The sequence below is a fragment of the Varanus komodoensis genome, unplaced genomic scaffold (assembly GCF_004798865.1).
Source record: "Varanus komodoensis strain SLA01 unplaced genomic scaffold, ASM479886v1 scaffold50, whole genome shotgun sequence".
In the NCBI taxonomy this organism is placed as follows: Eukaryota; Metazoa; Chordata; class Lepidosauria; order Squamata; family Varanidae; genus Varanus; species Varanus komodoensis.
This window is the reverse complement of record NW_025336088.1, coordinates 2,649,063-2,669,792: the sequence shown is the minus strand read 5'-3', so window position 1 is coordinate 2,669,792 and position 20,730 is coordinate 2,649,063. Positions and strand designations below refer to the sequence as shown.

Below are 20,730 nucleotides of genomic sequence, written 5' to 3'. Positions count from 1 at the left end.
CTGTCTAAGCCAGGGGTGTCCAACCTTTTGGATTCTCTGGTCACATTGGAAGAAGAAAAATTGGCTTGAGCCACACATTAAATACACAAACACCAATGAAAGCTGATGAGAAAAAAATTGTGCATTAGTTTTGTGATATCCACCACCACAGATAAGCAAGAAGTCCTCACATAATACTAATTATGTGGCACCCTATTCAGAGAGTCTTTTAAAATCGTCACACTGGTCCCAAGTTCGTGATCACAAATATAGAAAATGAATGTATTTAAGCAATAAAACTTCATTGGTTTTTTGATATTTTTATTATAAAAGTAAAAGAAAAGGGAGCAACATAAAACTAGTGGGATATTTGACATTGTATTTGAGAAATGGATGCATCAATATCTGGTTCAATGGAAGTAATTGCAATTCTCAGTGAGTTCTGAAGGTGCTCATCAGATATTTTGGCTCTAATTTTACTCTGAGTATGCTTTATTCTTGAAAATAGTTGCTCACAAATGTAGGTGCTGCCAAAAAGCGAAGACATGAGTAAGGCATGATTGTGAGGTGAGGGATATTTATCTCTGAGAAGATAGGACGTATAAAAGACCATGATCAGTTTTTTAAGTTGAATGTCAGATCGCAGCTCTATGCATTCCATTTGAAAATTGGCTGGTAACATTTATGTCAACTGAAAAGGGAGTTGCAAATATACCAAAATAGCACTTATTTTCCTGGCAGTCTTGAAATCTGCTTTCAAATTCTTGTATCAAATCGAAAAGCAAGGCTGCATATTTTTTGCTGTTTACAGGACTGTGTTTAGCCAAGATGTTGAAATATATAAAATTGCTTGCAATGGTAGATTGAAATATTATTTATAATAGCTACACCATCACATGTAACATCTGATGGTGTTAATGCAACTGTGTCTGCACTTGGAAGATAACACACTGGAAGCTGCAGACTGCCATAAAACTGAAGCCATGCATGTGTACAAATGGCATATGTACATTTATTTTATGTGACATTGCAACACAACATTGTTGTCTATAAAGTTCACACTCGAGAACTGCGCAATCAAGTTACAAAAAAAATTGTAAAAAAATCTCATAATGTTTTAAGTAAGTTTACAATTTTGTGTTGGGCTGCATTCCTAGCCATCCTGGGCTGTGGGTTGGACACCCTTGGTCTAAGCTTTCATAAGGTTACACCCTTATTGAGTCTCCTATATGCATTATTGAGACTGTGCCCATCTTGCACACACAGACCTATTTCTGTTGCTTCTGCAGTGCAGATTGAATGCTTTATAACTGGTATAGCATTTTCAGCCAGTTAGACACCTAATGCTGGAAGGCTTAGACTACCAAATATTCATTAAAAGTTACAAAGCTTTGCCTCTAGATGCTGGTATTCTGATATTCCAAATCAAGCAATTGCTAAAGGGATTCCTCAGACCTTCTGAGCAATCCATGGGAATAAGTTCATTCAGAATGATTAATCCCAGACTAGCAGGTGTGGGGGGCAATGGAAGTGTGCTACTTTTATAAAATTGATAGTATTCTATAATGAATATAATGGACTTGCCCAGGCTTTCCTGATGTTGTTGGATTCCAGCTTCCATAAGCCTTAACCAGAATGGCTAATGGTAATAGGCAATGGTATCTGTAATCCAGCGACATCTGGGAAGAGATAGGTTCCCCACTCTTGGCCTAGGGGTCCTGTTTCTCAATGCTGTTCAGCCCTGAAGCTTAGTGAGAAGCCTTTGTCAAGTCATTGTTAATTCAGGCTGATCTACATCTCAAGTTAGTTGTGCAGATAGTCCCAGGGTGAGTACATGAACCAAGAGTAATACGCAAGAGTGATAGATACTTTTTGTGACTATAGTAACTATATTCTTGACATCACCATTCATTTTGTGTTCATTGGAGTGAGAATGTTACTTTTAATTTTTTAAATAAGAGCTGAGGCAAACTTTCTTGAAGGAGAACTATTAACCATAAGTTTAAAATAAAAACACAGTAAAAGATACCTGGCCATTAATCCCCCTCACTTTGAACACACCCCAGAGCTTTCATGGCTGCCTTGATTCATCTTGAATTGATTCAGGTCAAGACAAATAGATTCAGGGCATCAAGCCCCCCCCCCCCCTTTTGTTTTACTTGGGCGCACAACTGACAACATTTTCGGTGTGACTGCATTTTTTTCACTTTGCTCACAGTTTGAACTTACGTAGAAACATCATTTGAGCTACAGAGCAATTTTATCTCAACTCTTAACATTCAAACTCTGGGTTGTTTGAAGTTAAGAGTCATTTGACCTATGAGGCACCACTGTAAATTATTGGTCCCAAGACGTTGTTAATGTAGAACAAAAACAGTTGTTAAAGAATTGCAAGGTGCATTTTTTTCACCCTTCCACCAGCATTTCCTGGCCTAATTGATGTTCCTGAAGGCATTTGATATATGTAATTAGGCTTCCACCAGTTCCTATTCCTCAGACCTTCTGATGCAAATCTTTGGAGCACACAAGAAGCAAGCAAGACTCTTAATGAGAGAGTTCATCAGAGCAACTGCTATGTTAGTCTACAGGTAGACATTTCCAAGAGATATTTAGTACATATTTTAATGTGAACAGTGAGAGAAAGAGAGAGAACAGGAAAAAATAGAATTCCCTGGACAGCAGGGTGGCTTCCAAGGAAATCTTACCCTGTCTGAACTTTGTGTATTATTTATAAATTGCAGTGAACAATATTGTGCTACATATAGTTCATCCCAGAGGAACTGTGGGTTTTTAAATGGCATTTGAGGAAGTCTAGACCATATTTTTTTTTTTGCATCATAAATAGAAATATAGAACGTGGCTGTTCTCTGACTGCATCTTGGGTGGCTAATACCAGGATCTGGGTGTGTATGTGTAATTTTTTCTCTTAGCATGTTTAGCCCAGCCCCTTCCTAGGGTTCATGATGTGTTATAACTAAGGATTAAATCTCACAAGCAGATCTTTATATATTGGTACAGACATATCAAGAGCCAGCTATGGGAGAGCACATTTTTCATCTTCCTTGTTTCCTGCTGTGACTTACATCTATCTCACCAATGCTATCTCTGTTCTAATTTTAATTTTGCAAATCATGTTCCTCTTTCCACTTCATCTAAAGTGTGAGGAGATGGAACCATGCAATTACCCTACTGATGTCAGAGGTGGCTAGATGGATCTGAGGGAGAAAGCAGTCCCTCTAAGGTATTTTGTGTGCAAAGAAGGAAGATCATATATACATCTTTCAATTCAATAAATGTAAGTGTAAATGTAAATAAATATAAATTAAAAATAAATGCATATACATTTTTCAATCATAAATTATTTATCATATATCACTTTTATTAACTTAGAACCCAAAATTCATCTTCAAGACAAACAAGATTGTAGAATAAGTTTTTTGTCTTGCAATTCAGGAGGTACAGGGTAGCCTACAAATACTCTTGCTACAATACATTCATTAGCCTTTAAATTGCCATAATATGCTGCAAGTAGGGAAGGGAGTTGGCCTCTGATTGCTTGAGCTGGAAAGAAAACAGCATCACAGAATGAAAAAGATATCAGAAAGAGAGGTTGTGTCATCTTCACATAGCCATCTGTGGATCTTCATGCATTGGTCCAGGAATGTTTTAACCTAATGACTCTTGCCCCCCTTTTATAATAGGCTAGCCACTCCCCATGTAAGCTGCTGAAAGGTTATGGAAGCAGCTTGGATACAAATGAGAACTTTTAACCACTTTTGGTAACACAAGTGTATTGAGAACTTCACTGTTCCTTTTCTGATAGACACTTATCCCCTTTTCTACTGTAGATACTGCACAAAGTTTAATGCTTTTAAGGCTTACTAGATAATGCTCTCCATTTCAGTTCCCTTTCTAAGGGTTATTATCCGTTCTCTCAGTCTTGTTTAAGGAAACTGAAACTTGATAAAGTTCAGCAACAGTTTCCTTAGAGGACTGCTCCCACATCTGAATGTACCAACACAAAGATGCAGAAAGGGCCTACTTTCTGCTTCCAGCCAAGGAAATATTTCTAACAAGATCTCCTTTTCAACTTTGCGCTTGAGAAGAACTGCGTTACAAGGTCAAGGTTTTCTTTCCAGCCCAGCAGTTTCTGCTAGTTTCTAATTTTGGCATTGATTCTTCTAATCATAACAGTATGCATAGGGGAGGAGGGTTAATATAAAGACTCTGATTCTTTTCCAGCTGAGATCACCAGAATATCAGTGTTTTGTCTGACATTGCTTGGGCCACAGCTGTGACTATTCCATCCATCTCCATGTCTTAAAGTGTAAAAAGGAACCAATGCACATATTTGTTGCATGGAAAACATCCAGGGTACAGTCTCTGGCATCTTTATTAGTGGGAAAGTCTCTAGAATACTCTGTCCAGTTCTGGGCACCAAAGTTTTAAAAAGATGAAACATGGGAAAAGGTTCAGAGGAAGGCAACAAAGATGACAAAGAGTCTGGAAACAAAGCCCTGTGATGAAAAATCGAGATTTGGGCATGTTAAGCCTTGAGAAGACTGAGAAGGGATATGATAGCACTCTTCAAGTTCCTGAAGGCTGTCACAAAGAGGAAGGACAAGCTCTCTTCTCATCCATCCCAGAGTGCAGGACACAGAATAGTGAATTTAAATTACAGGAAACTAGATACAGACTAAAGATCAGAAAAATTTCCCAACTGTCAGAGCAGTACAACAGCGGAACCAGTTGCCTAGGGCGGTTGTAGGCTCCCACATTCAAGATGCAACTGGACAGTCATCTGAGTGGGATGATGTAACTTGGTGTCTTGCACTTGCAGGGGTTTGGACCTGATGGGCTTCTTGCCCCTTCCAATTCTACTGTTCTATGATTCTGTGTCTGCAACTCTGAAGAGCTGCTGTCGTTCATTCTAAGGCAATCTCATGAGTACAAAGAAGAAATAATACCTAAGCGCTGTTTTGAAGCTGGTACAAAGGAATCTTTTTTAACATACCACTATTTGAAAATGATGCATTTACCCTTTAGAAAAAAGCAGAAACAAAACAAAAAACCCAAGACATACAAACTTCTTTTAGCCCTAGCAGTAATTTTAGCTTCCATGTTTCCAGCTAGGTTTCTAGGCCATGTAATTCTTGAAGAGTTTGAAAGTGTCTTGACGTAATTAGATGTGGCTTAACTGGTAATACGAGGGGTCAGGGAGAAAGGTCTATCTGTGCTCTGTGTAAGCTTCTTTAACCTTCGCTGGAATACCTAATGTCTGGCCCCTACTCATATGCTTCTTCTCATAATTTCATGGCTTTGCCTTACAAATAGGGGATAAGGAGAATATCAGAATTCAATGGAAAAAACAGCTGAATTCTGCTCCATCTAGGAATGGTAATTGCAAATTTGCATAATTTCCTTTAACTTGCATAAGGTACGATGCTTTTCTTGTTTATAAGCTGGATTGTTTTAAATTGAGTTTTTTATATTGTAACTAATTATAACTGTTCGCACAACCCATCACTTTAAAAACTAATGGCTTGTTCAATGTCTAATCCACAATCCACTGTCTGCTCCTTTGTAGCTTGTGGTACAGGTGGCCTGAACCCAGGTTACTGGGTTGTTCAGGAGTTAATCCAGTGGTTAACCCAGCATGAAACCATAAGTTAGTCCCTAAACAAGCCATTGGCTCAGTGGGTCTAGGTTGAAACATCATGCAAAGGAGCTGATTATGAGTTGTGATCTAAAAGCAGGAGAAGCTTGCATGCTGTAGGCAGTGTACCCACTCGGTTCCACGCATACAAAACAACGCACTGTTGCATGCATACACTTGATGCACTTGAAGAATAAGTGTGTTCGTTAATTTGTTAATAAACCACCAAGTATGAAGTTTCTAATTAATATATTCAATACTTTTTAGGTCATCAGTCAACATGCCTTTAGTATTGAGTGCATGCACACATACTAGCTCTATAGAGCAGGGTTCAAGAAGCCCTTGGGGGGGCACATTCCTGTAAGGGGTGGTGCCAAAGGCAAAGTAAGTGTGGGAAAAATTCCAACTGTCTCCCAAAATTCCATTGCTATGAAATTATAGTGGGAAGCAGGTCTACTCAGAAGCAAGGAGAAAATTATCACTCAGCAACACTTTCAAGAAGTATCTTATATCAACCTTCTGTATGTCTACTCAGACATGAATGTGAGCTTTATGTCCACTTAGAAGTTAAGCATGGCAATCTTCTATGTGTCTCCTCAGATATGGAGGCTTGAGAAAAAATAAAATAAAAATTTTGGTAATTTTTTTTCACTTTTTTCAAGGGCCTTTATTTTTCTATAAGCAATTTCAAAATGCTTCAATTAGAATAATGAATAAAATGTTGAAGGCATGATGTTCAAACATTCCCACTCAGTTTTATTCTTCTAAAATGATTTCTGAAAATAAAGTTACAGGATGAATTGCATAAGAAGACTGGAGTTGTGAAGTTTTGAAGTCATGTTTTTAATCATCCCTGCTTCTAGGATTTACAGCATAGCTGTTTCTTCTTTTCCTTATTAAAATTGTATTAAGAACTAAACTATATTTACTGTTGGACATTTATGGATATTCCAAGTCATGCTCAGTTTTGTAGCATACAACTAGGAACACCATATAATCTGTGAAGAAAATGGGCATTTTTGAGAGGTTTGTTCTATAGAGTCCTTCGTTTTGGAGCTTGTTCTGTTTATGTTGTAAAAGTCAATGAATGTAATTCTAAAGCCTTCATATGAGGTTGTCCTGCTCCACCACATGCAAAGGAAAAGGGTGTACTTATAACACATGTTCTCTTTTCCTCATTTTTAAAGGTTGAGGCTTAGAACTGCCACAGCTTTTAACACAGTTCCCAATTAGATCCCAGCTTTATTTATTTAAAACTTTTCTATACCATCTATATTTCCATAGAAAATCTCTAGATGATTTACAATAATAAAAACATCAAAACAATTGATAGTCCTTGATTAAAACTGCTGAGCCACTGGGCTGGTTGATCGAAAGGTCGACAGTTTGAATTTGCAGATGGGGTGAGCTCCCGTACTCTGTCCCAGCTCCTGCCAACCTTGCAGTTCGAAAGCATACAAATGCAAGTAGATAAAAAGGTACCACTTTGGTGGGAAGGTAACAGCGTTCCTTGCACTTTGGTGTTTAGTCATGCCGGCCACATGACCACAGAAACTGACTGCGGACAAATGCTGGCTCCCTCAGCTAGAAGACAGAGATGAGCACCGCCCCCAAGAGTCAGACATGACTGGACTTTAATGTCATGGGGAAACCTTTACCTTTACCGTATATTAAAATTAACAATTAAAATACTGGTTAAATAAAATGTTCTTGCTCTGGCACTGGGAAGAATAAGAAGTTGCTGCCAGACAAAACTTTCTGAGGAGCATATTCCACATTCGGGGTACCACTACTGAAAAGGCCCTTCTCCTTGTAACAGTCCTCCTCACTTGCTTGAAGGAGGGCTCTTGGAGAAGGACTTCCATAGAAGATCTTAAGGACAGGGCAGGTATATACAGAAGGAGGCATTCCTTTAGATTAAAACAGGCCCTAAACCATTTAGGGCTTGGTATGTCATTGTCAGTAGGACCAAACTTTAATTGGCAGCCAGTGCAGATGCTACAGGACCAGCATTATACATTCACATCAGCTGGTCCCTGTCAATAGCTTGGCTGCCCTAATCAATAGAAGTACCCAGATCATCTTTAAGGGTACCCCTACATAAGGCACATTGTAATAGTCCAAATGGAAGGTACTAGTGTGTGAGTTACTGTTGGCAAGCTCTGTCTATGCAGGTAAGGAAGCAGCTGATGGACCAGCCTCAGTTGATAGAAAGCACTCCTTGCTGCAGAAGCCACCTGAAATTCCAGGAAAAGCTCCAGGTCAAAGAGTATTCCCAAGCTACATACCCTGTCTCTCGGGGGAGTGCAACCCCATCCAAGATGGGGAAAATCTCACTTATCTGAATCAATCCACCTACCAGTAACACCTCCATCTTATCTGGATCAGGCCTAAATCGGCTGGATGAGAGTCAATCACATCACCCAGGCACTAGTTCAGAACCATCACAGCTTCACCTGGGTTTGGATGTAAGCTAGAGGTGATGAGACCTCAGTCAAAATGCCTGAATGATCTCTCCCAGTGGTTTCTTGTAGATGTTAAACAGCATGGAGGATAAAATGAAACCTTATGAAACTCCATGGCATAATTGTCATGGTGCGGAGCCAAAACCCCCAGCACCACCTTTTGGAATCGGCCAGCCAGATAAGGTCTGAATCGCTGCAAGGCAATGCCTCTGACTCCCAGCCTGGTCATGGTTGATGGTATCAAAAACCACTGAGAGGTCTAGAAGAACTATCAGGGATACACTCCCCCATCACTCTGCCAGGCAAAAGTCATCTCACAGAGCGACCAAGGCAATTTCAGCCCCAAAACCAGGTCTGAAACCAGATTGAAATGGATCCAGGTATTCAGCTTCCTCCAAGAGTACCTGGAGTTGCACAGCCACCACCCACTCGAGCACCTTGCCTTTAAAAAGGGATGTTAGCTGTAGGCCTATAGTTAACATCCTCTGGATCCAGGCCCTTCATCAAGAGAGGCCTGATCACTGCCTTCTTCAAGGGACCAGACCCTCCTTTAGAGAGGCATTGATTGCCTCCTAGATCCAAGGATGCATACCTTCTCTGGCTTTAGTAATCAGCCAGGAAGGACAAGAGTCAAAACACAGGTGGTAAGGTTCAGTACCATTTTAGCACTTTTAAAGTTAAGAATAATATCTGGAGTGGGTACACTCACCTGTTGTTCACATATGCCTCAGCTAAGCACTGAGAAATTGAGTGTTTTTTCACTGCTGATCAGAGATAAGAGCTTTTCCCTCTGTGACAGGGTGGGGCTTTGGGGACAATCTGAGGTGTAGAGAGTAGGCCCCCATCTCTTGCTCATTACAGACTGGATAGATTCCTGTGATTCTTAGGAGGAGGTGGGGGACTGGGATGAGGATAGGACTCTGAAGTTTCAAGGTTACATAGTGAAGTTTCTCAGGCAGAGCACAAGAATTGGCCTGCTTTGGAAGGGACAGAAGTGTTTTCAGGATGGGAGGGAGGGCAGATGCAAGACCCAGTCTTTGACCCAATAAAGAGGTGGTGGAGAACCCAGTTGCTCAAGAGCTAACCTGAGGGTGGAATCCACAGCATTATTGAAAGGAAGGAACAGAAGGGACAAGTTTCCAGTTTGGCTTCAACTCTTAACATGGGCAGATGCTTCTTCATCTTTGGTAGAAGGCTATTTAGAGGTCATACTATTCTGTAATCTGTTTAGTTCCAATAAAAAACTACACTTTAAAGGATTGCCTTGAGTTTGATAACCAGAAGGAACAAAGACCTTCCTGTGGGCCTTATGGGGACTGTAAGGGGGAAACTTGTGAAATCAATTATTTATAAGGAATAATTAATAAAGACTTGATTCAGAACAATTAAACCAAGTTGCATGCTGTAAAAGGATAAGCATGGATGAGGCTGTTTCTATACACAGTAAACTTACTGTAGCCGATACATACACAGATTGATATCTTTCATCCTCTGTGTGACTCTTAAACTGAAAATGTTAATGCATGTGGCAAGTTCAGATAATCAAACAACATGCTTTCAAAATTGTTCATTTTGCTGAGTCATAGTAATGAAGAATAGTCTTGGACCAGACAACATACATAATCATGCTCACATCCAGCAATGTGGGCTGTGAAATGAAAATGAGAGTAGGTGACTATCTAATTATTGTTTAGGAGTTGCAAACTTCTGTAAGTTCTTATTGAAAAGCTACTTGATCTCTGACCATATTAAAATGTACTGCCACACTATTGCACATTTATGTTGTTGGCCCATTAGCTCTCACAGTATGAGGCAGAGAAGATAGGTGAACTGCTCCCTGGCTAGAGTGGATTGGCTGCCTCTCCCCCTCCCTTCTGATTAATGCAGCGTGGAAGGCTGAGCCCCCCCCCCTTCTGATTAATGCAGCGTGGAAGGCTGAGTCACTGCACAATTGTAAATGCTATTGCAGACTTTGGAAAAGCCTTCTACATGTTGTAGACTGCTGTCTTGACCTGCCTGCATATTTTCACACCATTCTCTGCATCCATGAGTGCTGGAATTGAGCTTATGAGAAAAGCTAACATTCTCAGAATTCTGAATAGTCATCAAATGCCAGATTCTGCATTAAACTCCACATGCCTCCAATTGCAAGAAATAAACAGGCATGGTGTATTTCAGAAGAAGGAAATCTGACCCATTATCAGAAGTGTTTTTATCTTTCAAAGAATGCTTGTACTGCAATAAAGGATGCTGCAATATAGTTTGTATTGATAAAAAATATTACACATTGTTTTTTTGGCCTTTCTATGTTGATCATCAGTCAAGTGAAATCCTTTTTCAGTTTCCTTAAAATATGGCCTAGTTTCTGCAGTGATCTCTGCGCTGTGGCATCCTCATTCCCGTCCACTTTAAATATTTGCATGATTATGTTCAATTTCTTTAAAAAAATCAAAATGTGCTAGTCTGCTTTGTAAGCTACCCCGAGGCTTTCTGTGATGGGGGTGGCATAAAAATGCTATAATAAATAAAGTTCCTACAGCAGAAATGGGCAGCATATACCTCATAGACAATGCGTGACCCCACCTCTGCCCTTTAAACTGATAATTTTAATAGTATTGTTTATTTCTTTTACATTTTTTCCAGTGTACATTCCAAAAACAAACAGTTGGCAGAACTTGTGGAAGACATATTTATTTCTGCATGTGTATGCTGCCAACTATTCTGTCAGGGATCTCTAGACAGTTTACAACAGTAATCAAAACACGATTCTTAAAAGCAATAAAACAGTAGAATCGTCATAACAAAACAGTAACAATATCATAATGGCCATTTTAAAAATATGGTGGGTAGGTATATGTGGGAGAAGAGAGTCTTTTAGGTAGTAAGTCGTAAGCCGTTTAAGGCTTTATATGTCAAAACAAACACTCTAAATTGGGCCCAGGCTTCCAGTGTAGCTTATATAGAATGAGATGTTACCAGAGCATGAGAAACTGTGGCCAGGGACTCTGTCTGTCTATGTCTTCAAGGCATTTGTCAGCTAAGAGTCCTAGGGCACAATCCCATAGCTACTAGACAAAGACTAAGGAAAATTTGTTGGAGTCCTAGCTCTGACCTTAGAAATCTGCTTCAAGGTCAGAGCTGTGACTCTGAATTTAGAGTGCCTTCCTTAGCCCTTACAGCTGGCACAGGAAGAACCACACTATCTGTGGCTCTGAGGTCAATACACTAACTTCTGAGCCAGTGTTCAGGAGATGGGATGAGAGGGGGGAAGTGAGATTTAGCTTGGGATATGATACATCCTTGCAGCCCCTCAGCCTGTCTTCTTGGTGAGCATGTGCAAAAAGGTCCCATGGCTAAAATTGGCTAAGTCTTTTGCAGGGTGGGAGAAACCTGAAGGCAACTTTCACCTTTGCAGAAATTATGTCCTCAATAGAATGTCTTTAATCCTCTGAGCATAGAGGGTTACAGGGCAGCCACTTTTGCTTATCATGTATTTGTTGGTCTGTGCATCCCTATTAAAACATTCATGCACAGCCTTCACTGAAGATCTGCTTAAAGCTATGATAACTCTACAGTTTTCAAACAGATGTATATGAAAAGCAGAGGAAATATGCAAACAGGGCCAAGTCCTGAAACAGGGCACAAGTGATACAACTCAGCATTTATGTAATAATCCATATGTAGTCTGATTTTGAAGGTTACAACTTGCAATCCAACATCATCTGGGGAGCCACAAGTTGCCCGTCCTTGCATTAGGGGATTACACCCATGTTGACTAGTTTCTGTACTGAGTTGTGCTGACATGATAATGTGCTGCACCCACAATTATTGCTTGCATTAATTTAGGCCATTGGTCTCAACTTCTTAAAATACATCTCTCTGTACTTTTAGAGCTGGATCTAAACTTAAACCTGCTAAACATTACTAGGTGAAGTCACATTTCTTTCAACAGATCTACTCAGTGACTAAATCTGGATCCACCCCATCATATATATATGCTGCCTAAGGGGCTCCTCCATGCGTTTAATACTTTTTTATGCCAAAATATATGTATATAGTTTGTGATTATGTGTGCAGGACTGCAGTATGGTTAACTAATTACACAAGTTAACACTGGACTATTACTGGCCTATTTGAGGGTTGTTGCCTCTTCTTCCCATTTATGCTATACCACCTGGGTTCAGATGACATGTAAAGTGACATATTTCCTCTCTTTTGACCACCTTAACTGGAAAAGCCGAGTTAAAATTCCCAGAAAATTCACTGGGCAATGTAGGGCCTGCAATATCTGTCCCAACAAAAGGTGTGAACAGAAAAAAGACTAGTAGCATAATCTGTTGCCACAAGCAGAGTGGAGAGATCAAAGAGCCTTGTGGCACTTACTGGTTTGATTTACACAATTGGAGAGAGGGAAATAAATGACAGTGACTTGTTAACCCTGTCATGTCAGCCAGATTTCTCTAGTTACCTTCACTGGAACAACATGCCATGTTATATAGCCAGGTTGTATACCATTTGTGGGGAGTAAATGAAACAACTAAATCTCTTATTATTCTTTAGTAGACTAGCCAGTGCTTAGTGTTGATGAGAGCTGTAGTCCAATATCACTTAGAAGCCACTGTTTCTTTACTGTGGATAAATTGTTTGACACATTGTGTCAAACAAATGCATTCATCTGGTAGCAATAAGCAGATGTCCTTTCCACTTCATTTTTTTTTTGCAAAAGCACTCTCAAGCTATAATATTGAAAAGCTACTAACATTCTGGATACACAAATTATATTGTAGTTGCTAACTCCTCCAACAGGAGTCTTTTTCATGTCTTTTATTGATGAACTGTGGTAGGCATAAAAAAATGAAACAAGGCATGCTTTGATTCAGGTTAATCCCTATAGCATATGCATTCAAATCATAGTCCTGGATGCAGCTGGGATCTGAAAGATCTCCATTAGAAATCCTACAGATACCAGTTCTAGAAACAATGTTAGGTTTAACTGTATGTGCTAGAGGAGTGTACAGTGTGACAAATATAAACATCTTCTGTCTAGAACTATAACTCTGCCCCAAAGAATGCTACACCTCCTTCATAAAGAAAGTAGAGATGAGGAACAAGTGCCAAGAAAATGAGGCTTATAAATGTTTGATAATAAAAATGTATTGAATTCCATCAGTCTAGTTCTCTCTGTAGTCATCACTATTACATTTTATTGTCATTGCCGTCTCATTTGTCTTCATCAAAATTAGGAAAAGATGTGAGAAATTATAACTTTAACCCTCAAAAAGCTATCATTTGTACTCCCGTTAAGTGTGGTATTAAGCTAGGCCAAAATCCTACAGCCAGACAACAGACTAGGGTTGATTTGAAATGGTGCAATTCCCATGTTACAATAACTTGTTGTAATGACCAATCCAGGTTTGCAATGCATTTCTACTCAAAGTCCAAAGTACTAGTTATGACCTTCAGGATCATCTGGGCCTACTTGCATCCTTAAGGAAAGCAGAATACATTCAATTAATCTAATGTATTAATCTAATACATTCATTTGCATTCAGTTAATCTAATAGAATGGAAATGTTACTAGGTCTTCCGGTTTCCTCAGGCTGCACCTATTCATCACAGGTCCATAAACCCTGGCAGAAGAGAATAGATTGTCTTGAGTAATTTGGGGAGCATCATTTTCTGATGCCAGATTTTTTTTTTACAAAGACCCCCAGATAAACATAATGAAATTTAGACTAGTTAAACTTCTTCACAACCCTAAATTTCAGCATGGATTGTAATATATTTGAAAACCAGACTTTTAAAATCAGCATGCAAAGCACAGTGTCTTCTTTAAATGCCACCTATTCAGATAGCATCACAAACATCTTTCCCCCATGATGACACCATACTCACCTGAAACTGTAAAAGGCTAAATGTATATGTTGTATTTCTCTCTTGCAGATGTTCTCAAACAATGATGAGGCTGTGATCAACAAAAAGCTTCCCAAAGAGTTGCTGCTTCGGTAAGCTGCTTCTATTTTGATGTTAAAACAGGAGCTTTCATAACACCAAACTGATCAGGGACATCAGTAACTGCCAATGTGTCATAGTGGTTATAGTGTTGGACTGGGACTCAGGAGGGTTAGAACCTGGTCTGCACTCAGCCATGAAAGCTCACTTGAGTGACTTTGGGGCAGTGTCTGTTATTCAGCCTAACCACCCACACAGGGTTGGGATGAGGATAAAATGAAAAGGACATGGATCATGTCCACCACCTTGAACTCACTGACTTAGTTCACATGACACTACTGACCACTGTGGCCTAATTTACCCTAAGGGCAGCACTTTGTGCTGCATGCCTGTAAGTGGCTATTTTGGATGCTATATTGTGTGAACCAGGTGGCAGGAGCTGTTTGATGGTTAGGCAACTCTCAAAGTTAAGTGACAGCCTGAAAGAAAAAAAAAGAACATGTACAGGAAGTGGAAGCGGGGGCAGGCCACGAAGGAAGAATATAAACAAATAGCAAGGAATTGCAAGAATAGCATCAGGAAGGCTAAAGCAGAAAATGAACTGAGAATAGCAATTCCTTTCTATTGGAATTGGGATGCTAAGAAAAACAAAGCAAACTTCCTCAGCTACATCCAGGACAAAAGACATGAGAAAGAGAAAGGTGTCCAGCTACGTAAAGTGGATGGCAGAGTGATACCAGATAACAAGGAAAAGACAGAGGTGTTCTATTCCTACTTTGCCTCAGTCTTCTCCCATAAGGAAATCAACCAAGAGGAAGTACAAGCTGAAAGTGAGAGATGGCAGTCCAAGATTGACAGACAAGTGGCCAAGGAATACCTAGATGGAATAAGTATGTTCAAATCTCCAGGGCCTGATGGACTCCATCTCAGAGTCATAAAAGAGGTAGTGGAGGAACTCTCAGAACCACTGGCTATTATCTTTGATAAATCTTGGAAAACAGGAGAAGTGCCAGACGACTGCAGAAGGACTAATGTCCTTATCTTCAAAAAGGGGAAAAAAGATGAACCTGGGAACTATAGACCAGTTAGTCTGACATCAATCTCTGGAAAAATTCTGGAGCAAATTATTAGCATTCAAAAATTCTGGAGCAAAAATTGCAGTGATTGATATTAGCCAGCGTGGATTTATCAAAAATAAATCCTGTCAGACTAATTTATTCTTATTTTTTGACTGGGTAACCTCCCAAATGGACAAAGGGAATACTGTGGACATAATCTACCTAGATTTTAGCAAAGGTTTTGACATAGTGCGACTCAACATTCTGGTAAGCAAATTAAAAAAACTGAACAAGAAGGAAAATTATGTGGATCCAAAACTGGCTGCCAAATTGGACACAAAGAGTGCTCACCAATGGCACCTTCTCAAATTGGATGGAGGTAACTAGTGGGGTGCCACAGGGTTCAGTCCTGGACCCAGTGCTCTTCAGCATCTTTATTAATGATTTAGATGAGGAAGTATAAGGAAAGATAATCAAATTCGCAGATGATACAAAACTGGGTGGAATAGCAAACACCCTAGAAGACAGAATGAAGATCCAGGGCAATCTTGAGAAACTTGAATGCTGTGCTGAAAGCAACAGAATGAGATTCAACAGGGACAAGTGCCAAGTCTCCACCTAGGAAAAAGAACCAAAGGCATTGATGCAAGATGGGGAATACATGGCTGAACAGAACTGAAAAAGAAAAAGATCTTGGAATAATTGTGGACAGTAGGCTTAACATGAGCCAACAATGCAATGCAGCCGCCAAAAGGGCAAATGCTATTTTGGGATGCATTAACGGAAGTATTACTTCCAAATCATGAGAATAGTAGTTTTTCTATACTCCTCACTAGTCAGACCTCATCTGGAATACTGTGACCAGTTCTGGGCATCAAGTTTTAAGAAGGATGCAGGAAAATCAGAAGGGGTTCAGAGGAGGGCAACAAAATTGATCCAGGTTCAGAAACTCTGCCCTATGAGGAGCGACTGAGAGGGCATGTTCAGCCTTGAGAAGAGAAGACTGGGGGGCGGGGACATGATATCCCTCTATAAGAACCTCAAAGACTGTCACAAAGAGGAAGGTCAAGATTTTTTCTTGCTGGTGCTGGAGTGTAGGACAAGTTGCGACAACATAGATTCATGCTGGACATCAGGAAAAGCTTCCTCACTGTCAGAGCAATACAACAGTGGAACCAGCTACCTGGAGAGGTGGTGGGCTCTCCCGCACTGGAGACATTAAAAAAAACAAACAAACTGGACAGGCATCTGTGTGGGATGGTGTAACTTGGTGTCCTGCAACAGCAGGGAGTTGGACCCAGTGGCCTTCATGGCCTCTTCCAACTCAGCTATTCTATGATTCTATGAAATAACTAATCTAATCTTCAAACAAACCCTGCCACCTTGGTTGATGCAACATAGCAAGCTGAGCACCATGCAGATATGGCACTTGGTATAATAGGACAGAGCCTGTGGGTAGACTAAGCCATGGTGAACTCTTGTGAACCAAGAAGGATACAAACATTACAGGCAACCACATTTTTTTTTAAACCCTGCAACATGGAAATCTGCATTCCACACATTCTCAAAGTAGTGTAGAAGTATACAAAAATGTCCTGAATCTTTTTTCCCTCATTGGATTGGTTTTGAGGAATTTAGTGAAAAAACCACCAAACATGTTCTAGTTATTGAGTGACTTGTGAAGATGATTGGTATAACTCTGTAACAGAGTTTGTGATGTGCTTGCAATGGCTTGCCTTGTTCATCTGGTTTTAGTAACTGCCAAGTCAACAAATGTGACCATGGTGCAACCGTGGAGTTTGAAGACACTGATTGCGATGGATAGGTTCATTGGAACTGCTTTGTCTGGATGACATTTCACTATTTAACTTAGTTTTATTTATGGGTGCACCATGGGTTGTTTGCAGAACATCCAACTCAACTATAGTTTCTGGCCAGGGTGGATCATTGTGATATGCAAACCCGCCCAGTAAAACTCAGAATCGTATGGCCACCACACAGTTAGCACTCCAGCATAGACTTGTTGAAGAGAGATACATCCCATGCAGATAAGGTGCAGACTGACCCAGAAACCTCTTCACACAGAAGAAGGTATCATAGAGCTAGGTGACTTATGAAAGTGCATGCCATAATAAACTTGTTGGTTTGAGGGGTATTGCTGCAGTCTTGTTGCAGTAGCAAATTAATAAAATGGCTGTTGCAGAAATCTTCCTAACAAACTCAATGTGCATTCTGAGTTCTGACCAGCTGTACTTTTGAGAACAAATAAGGAGAAATGAGTTTATAAAAAGTTAAAGTTTGTAAGTAATAGTTTTAAGAACTGGAAACTTTCTGTTGTGTGTACTGTGAAAATTCATTAATGCAGATTGGCAGGGCAGCTTTTGAAAGGGAGCCTTATCAAGGGGATTCTCTTGTAAATGGGCATCAGTTTCTGCAAGACAAAGACTGGTGTGTTTTCATGCAGCCCTCATGTGTAAGTTCTTGTTCCCTCATTTCTTCATTCCAAAGAATATCTTGACATCTCATGTATGGGGGTGTCGAGTGAAAAGCATTATTTTTCACCCATTCATTGCAGTAGCATGGACAACGGGTGGTTTTTAATCATGATGACTTTGCACTGGGATTCCTGCATTGTGCCTGACACTGAAGGCTTGTTTGCCCCTGCTGTTGCCACTTCATCATGTTCTGGAAGCCCAAGAAGGGGACACAAAGAAGGAAAATAGGGGACAGAAGTACCATGCAAATACTGTTCCATATCTTCCCCTCCCTTTCTGTCTTTCACACACTTGCTATGGAGGTAGCCACACAATTGTGAAAAGTATCTGGAAGGATGCATCATAAAGTCTGAGTAACAGGATCAGCAATGGAACACAACTGGAATCTAGAAACATAGAAAACAGCGCGAGTGTGGGCCATCTAGTCTAACCCCTGGCTCCAGCCAGCTCTGCTCATTGCATGCCTGCCAACCTTTAATGGACGAGTCATGTAGATATCCCATAAAGTTGGGTCAGAACCTGGAACTGGACAGTGCCTTGTGCCCACCCCTGTGTAAGTGATAATATTTTGCTTGTTCTGGATCCCCTACAGTAAGATAGGCTTCCAGCCATGCAAAATGGTTGTGTGAGATAATGGTTATATCAGAGGGCAGCTACTCCAGAAATGCAGCACTTTTGAAAATGAGGTTTTGTTCTTTGTAACATGTGAGAAACATTTTTTTATTAGTTCAGGCTTGTGGGCTGGTACAATTTTCTTTCCAACCCCACAAGTTATGTTTTCTTACCCCCTGTACTTAACAAGGTAGCTTGAATGGATATGAAAAGTTGCTTTTGGAAATCAGTATTATTTTCCTTGGGCAAATCATTAACTGCATTCTTCATCCAGAGACAAGATGAATCTGAATGAACAAATACTAACACTCAGTTTAGCATCTATTCAGTGGATGTGAGGGTAGCAAAGAACCCATACTTTGCCACTGATGTTGTATCTGCTCAGTGTAGGCTGTTAGATCTGTTCCAATAGGGAAAAAGTCTTTTACATCTTGGCCTTCATAAAGATAAGGTGAAATTCTTGGTGGCTCCCTGTGTACATGCTACATGAACCACTGGCAGATCAAATTGCTTAAATCTGCTCCAAAGGGTTTCCATCTAATGGGTCTTTGTGAAGGTGCAGAGCCCACATAGAGGCCCCTTTGAAAAACCATAGTTGCAGGTAATCTGTCTTGCCCTGATTCTGCAATCATGGAAGCATCCTAATCCAAGAAAACCTCTCCAGCCTCATTCCACTCAGAAGGGAGAAAATCAGATTCAGTGGGGGCTACAGTCTGCTGCAACTGTGGCAGTTTGCATAGCTCATTACAAGGCCTGTGTGGCAGCCTACCAAGAGTTCCATGGGAAGAAGCAGCAACTTTCTTCAATTGTCTTGTAGAAAATGTGAAAACACTGTCAGTGGCGTTTCAAGCCTATGGCAGCTCCAAGGTAATGGCAGTAGCCGTGTTATTAAGGCCCAGAACAAACAGCAGGACTTAAGCGAGAAGTGAGATCCAGGTTGGAAGACTTGCCAAATGATAAAATGCATCATTTAGCGCATTTGCAGATGAAGCTTTTACCTATGTCCATAAGATGGAAACATCCATCCACAGTATTGAAATGGGATCCTTATATAAATTTTGTCCATGCCCTTATTGGTAATGCCAGGGGGTTTAGCCCATCACATGCCCAGTTCAAGACCAGGTCCTATACATCTTTTCAATTGAGAAAAGATGTAAACACTACGAGCCCACCAGTGGCAGGCAAAATATATGCAATGCCTTTATTGTAATTCCCCTTTGTTAGAGAACAGGTAACAGCCATTGTTATGGATAAGTGCAACAGAACTGCCCTACCAGAGTTTTTCGGCAATGGCCAGCCAAATACTTCAGGGTAACTCATAAGTAGGACATGGAGGCAGTGGCCTTCTCTGTCTTGTTTTCCTATCAGCAATGAATTTTCCATTTAGCCATTAGGGTTGAGACCTGTTGGTAGACTTGTTCTCCAAAAATATGGTAAATCATATTTAAACCACCTGAAGCCATTTTAAAACCATTCTCTAGCAGTAAGTTCCATGTTGATTAATGTCATGAATTTGACATAAAGTTAATTGCTAGATTCTTGAGTAAGTGTGTGGTCTTGTTGGTTTGTTTCTGCTGAAACGGATTTGGATTAATCTTCCACCATCCTTGAAATTATTATTTTTTCAATTCAAACAAATTGTCTTGCAGTATATTGGAGTATATTTGTGAGCTCTTGCTTGGAAAGTGCTTCAAGTGATTGTAAAAGTAATTGAGGCAGCACATAGCTGAAAATAACTTGCAGACCATGTCCATCAAATGCAGCACAGAAGTGTTCTTGATTAAAATCTGAGTCAGTTAAGGCTTTAACTTGAAGCTATTTTAATTGTGCTGCACTCCTATAGCCACTTATTTGGGAGTAAGGCCCACTGAAATCATAGACTTAATCAGGTATTTAGATTTAATCGTAGTAACTTATATTTTCCCGTGGAGGACTTCTGATTGGTATTTAAAGTATTTTCTAGTTGATGTAAATAAGTCCAGCACAGAATTCATGGCCAAGTTTTATAACAGCACAAAGAATGTGCAAGATGATCCTTGCCTCTGTTATATAATACTTATCTGTTTTTTAAGTCATGCTCATGAGTCATGCTCATGCTCAAATTATTGTTTTTTCAAACTCTTCTTCCCAAGCAATTAGAAGCACCTTCTTAACTGTCAAAAGATTGTCTAAATGCATTATATATGTCAAGACCTTACACAATTTGATCTTGTGTATAATGGAGAAAAAGAAAAAGCTAATACTGTGACCTCTAAGAACAATGATCTGTAACTTTTTTTTGCAGCACATCATAGCTATTAAAAAACCATGTCCTTTCCTTCCAGATACTCAAAAAGCATATTCATTGCCAATCTCTATATGTCAATTTCTTCAGATCTAGCCAGCTTAACAATTCTCTGTCAGCTAGACATTTGATTAAAAATGTTGAAGTAGTTGACAGCTCTTACGAAAATCGCTCCCCATTCCTCTCTAGTATTGATTGATCCACCTGATCTGGTGAACATATTTCATAT

The 20,730-nt window shown here is 39.9% G+C and overlaps 1 protein-coding gene across 2 annotated transcripts in view; it reads left to right on the top strand.

Annotated features, from left to right (window-relative positions):
* FBXL20 (F-box and leucine rich repeat protein 20) overlaps nucleotides 1-20,730 on the top strand; it is an 89,822-nt gene that overhangs the window by 25,955 nt on the left and 43,137 nt on the right. For both annotated transcript variants that reach the window (XM_044446915.1, XM_044446914.1), the window contains exon 2: nucleotides 14,044-14,105. In XM_044446915.1, the coding sequence (XP_044302850.1) occupies nucleotides 14,044-14,105 (62 nt within the window). The remainder of the gene's footprint in view (nucleotides 1-14,043; nucleotides 14,106-20,730) is intronic.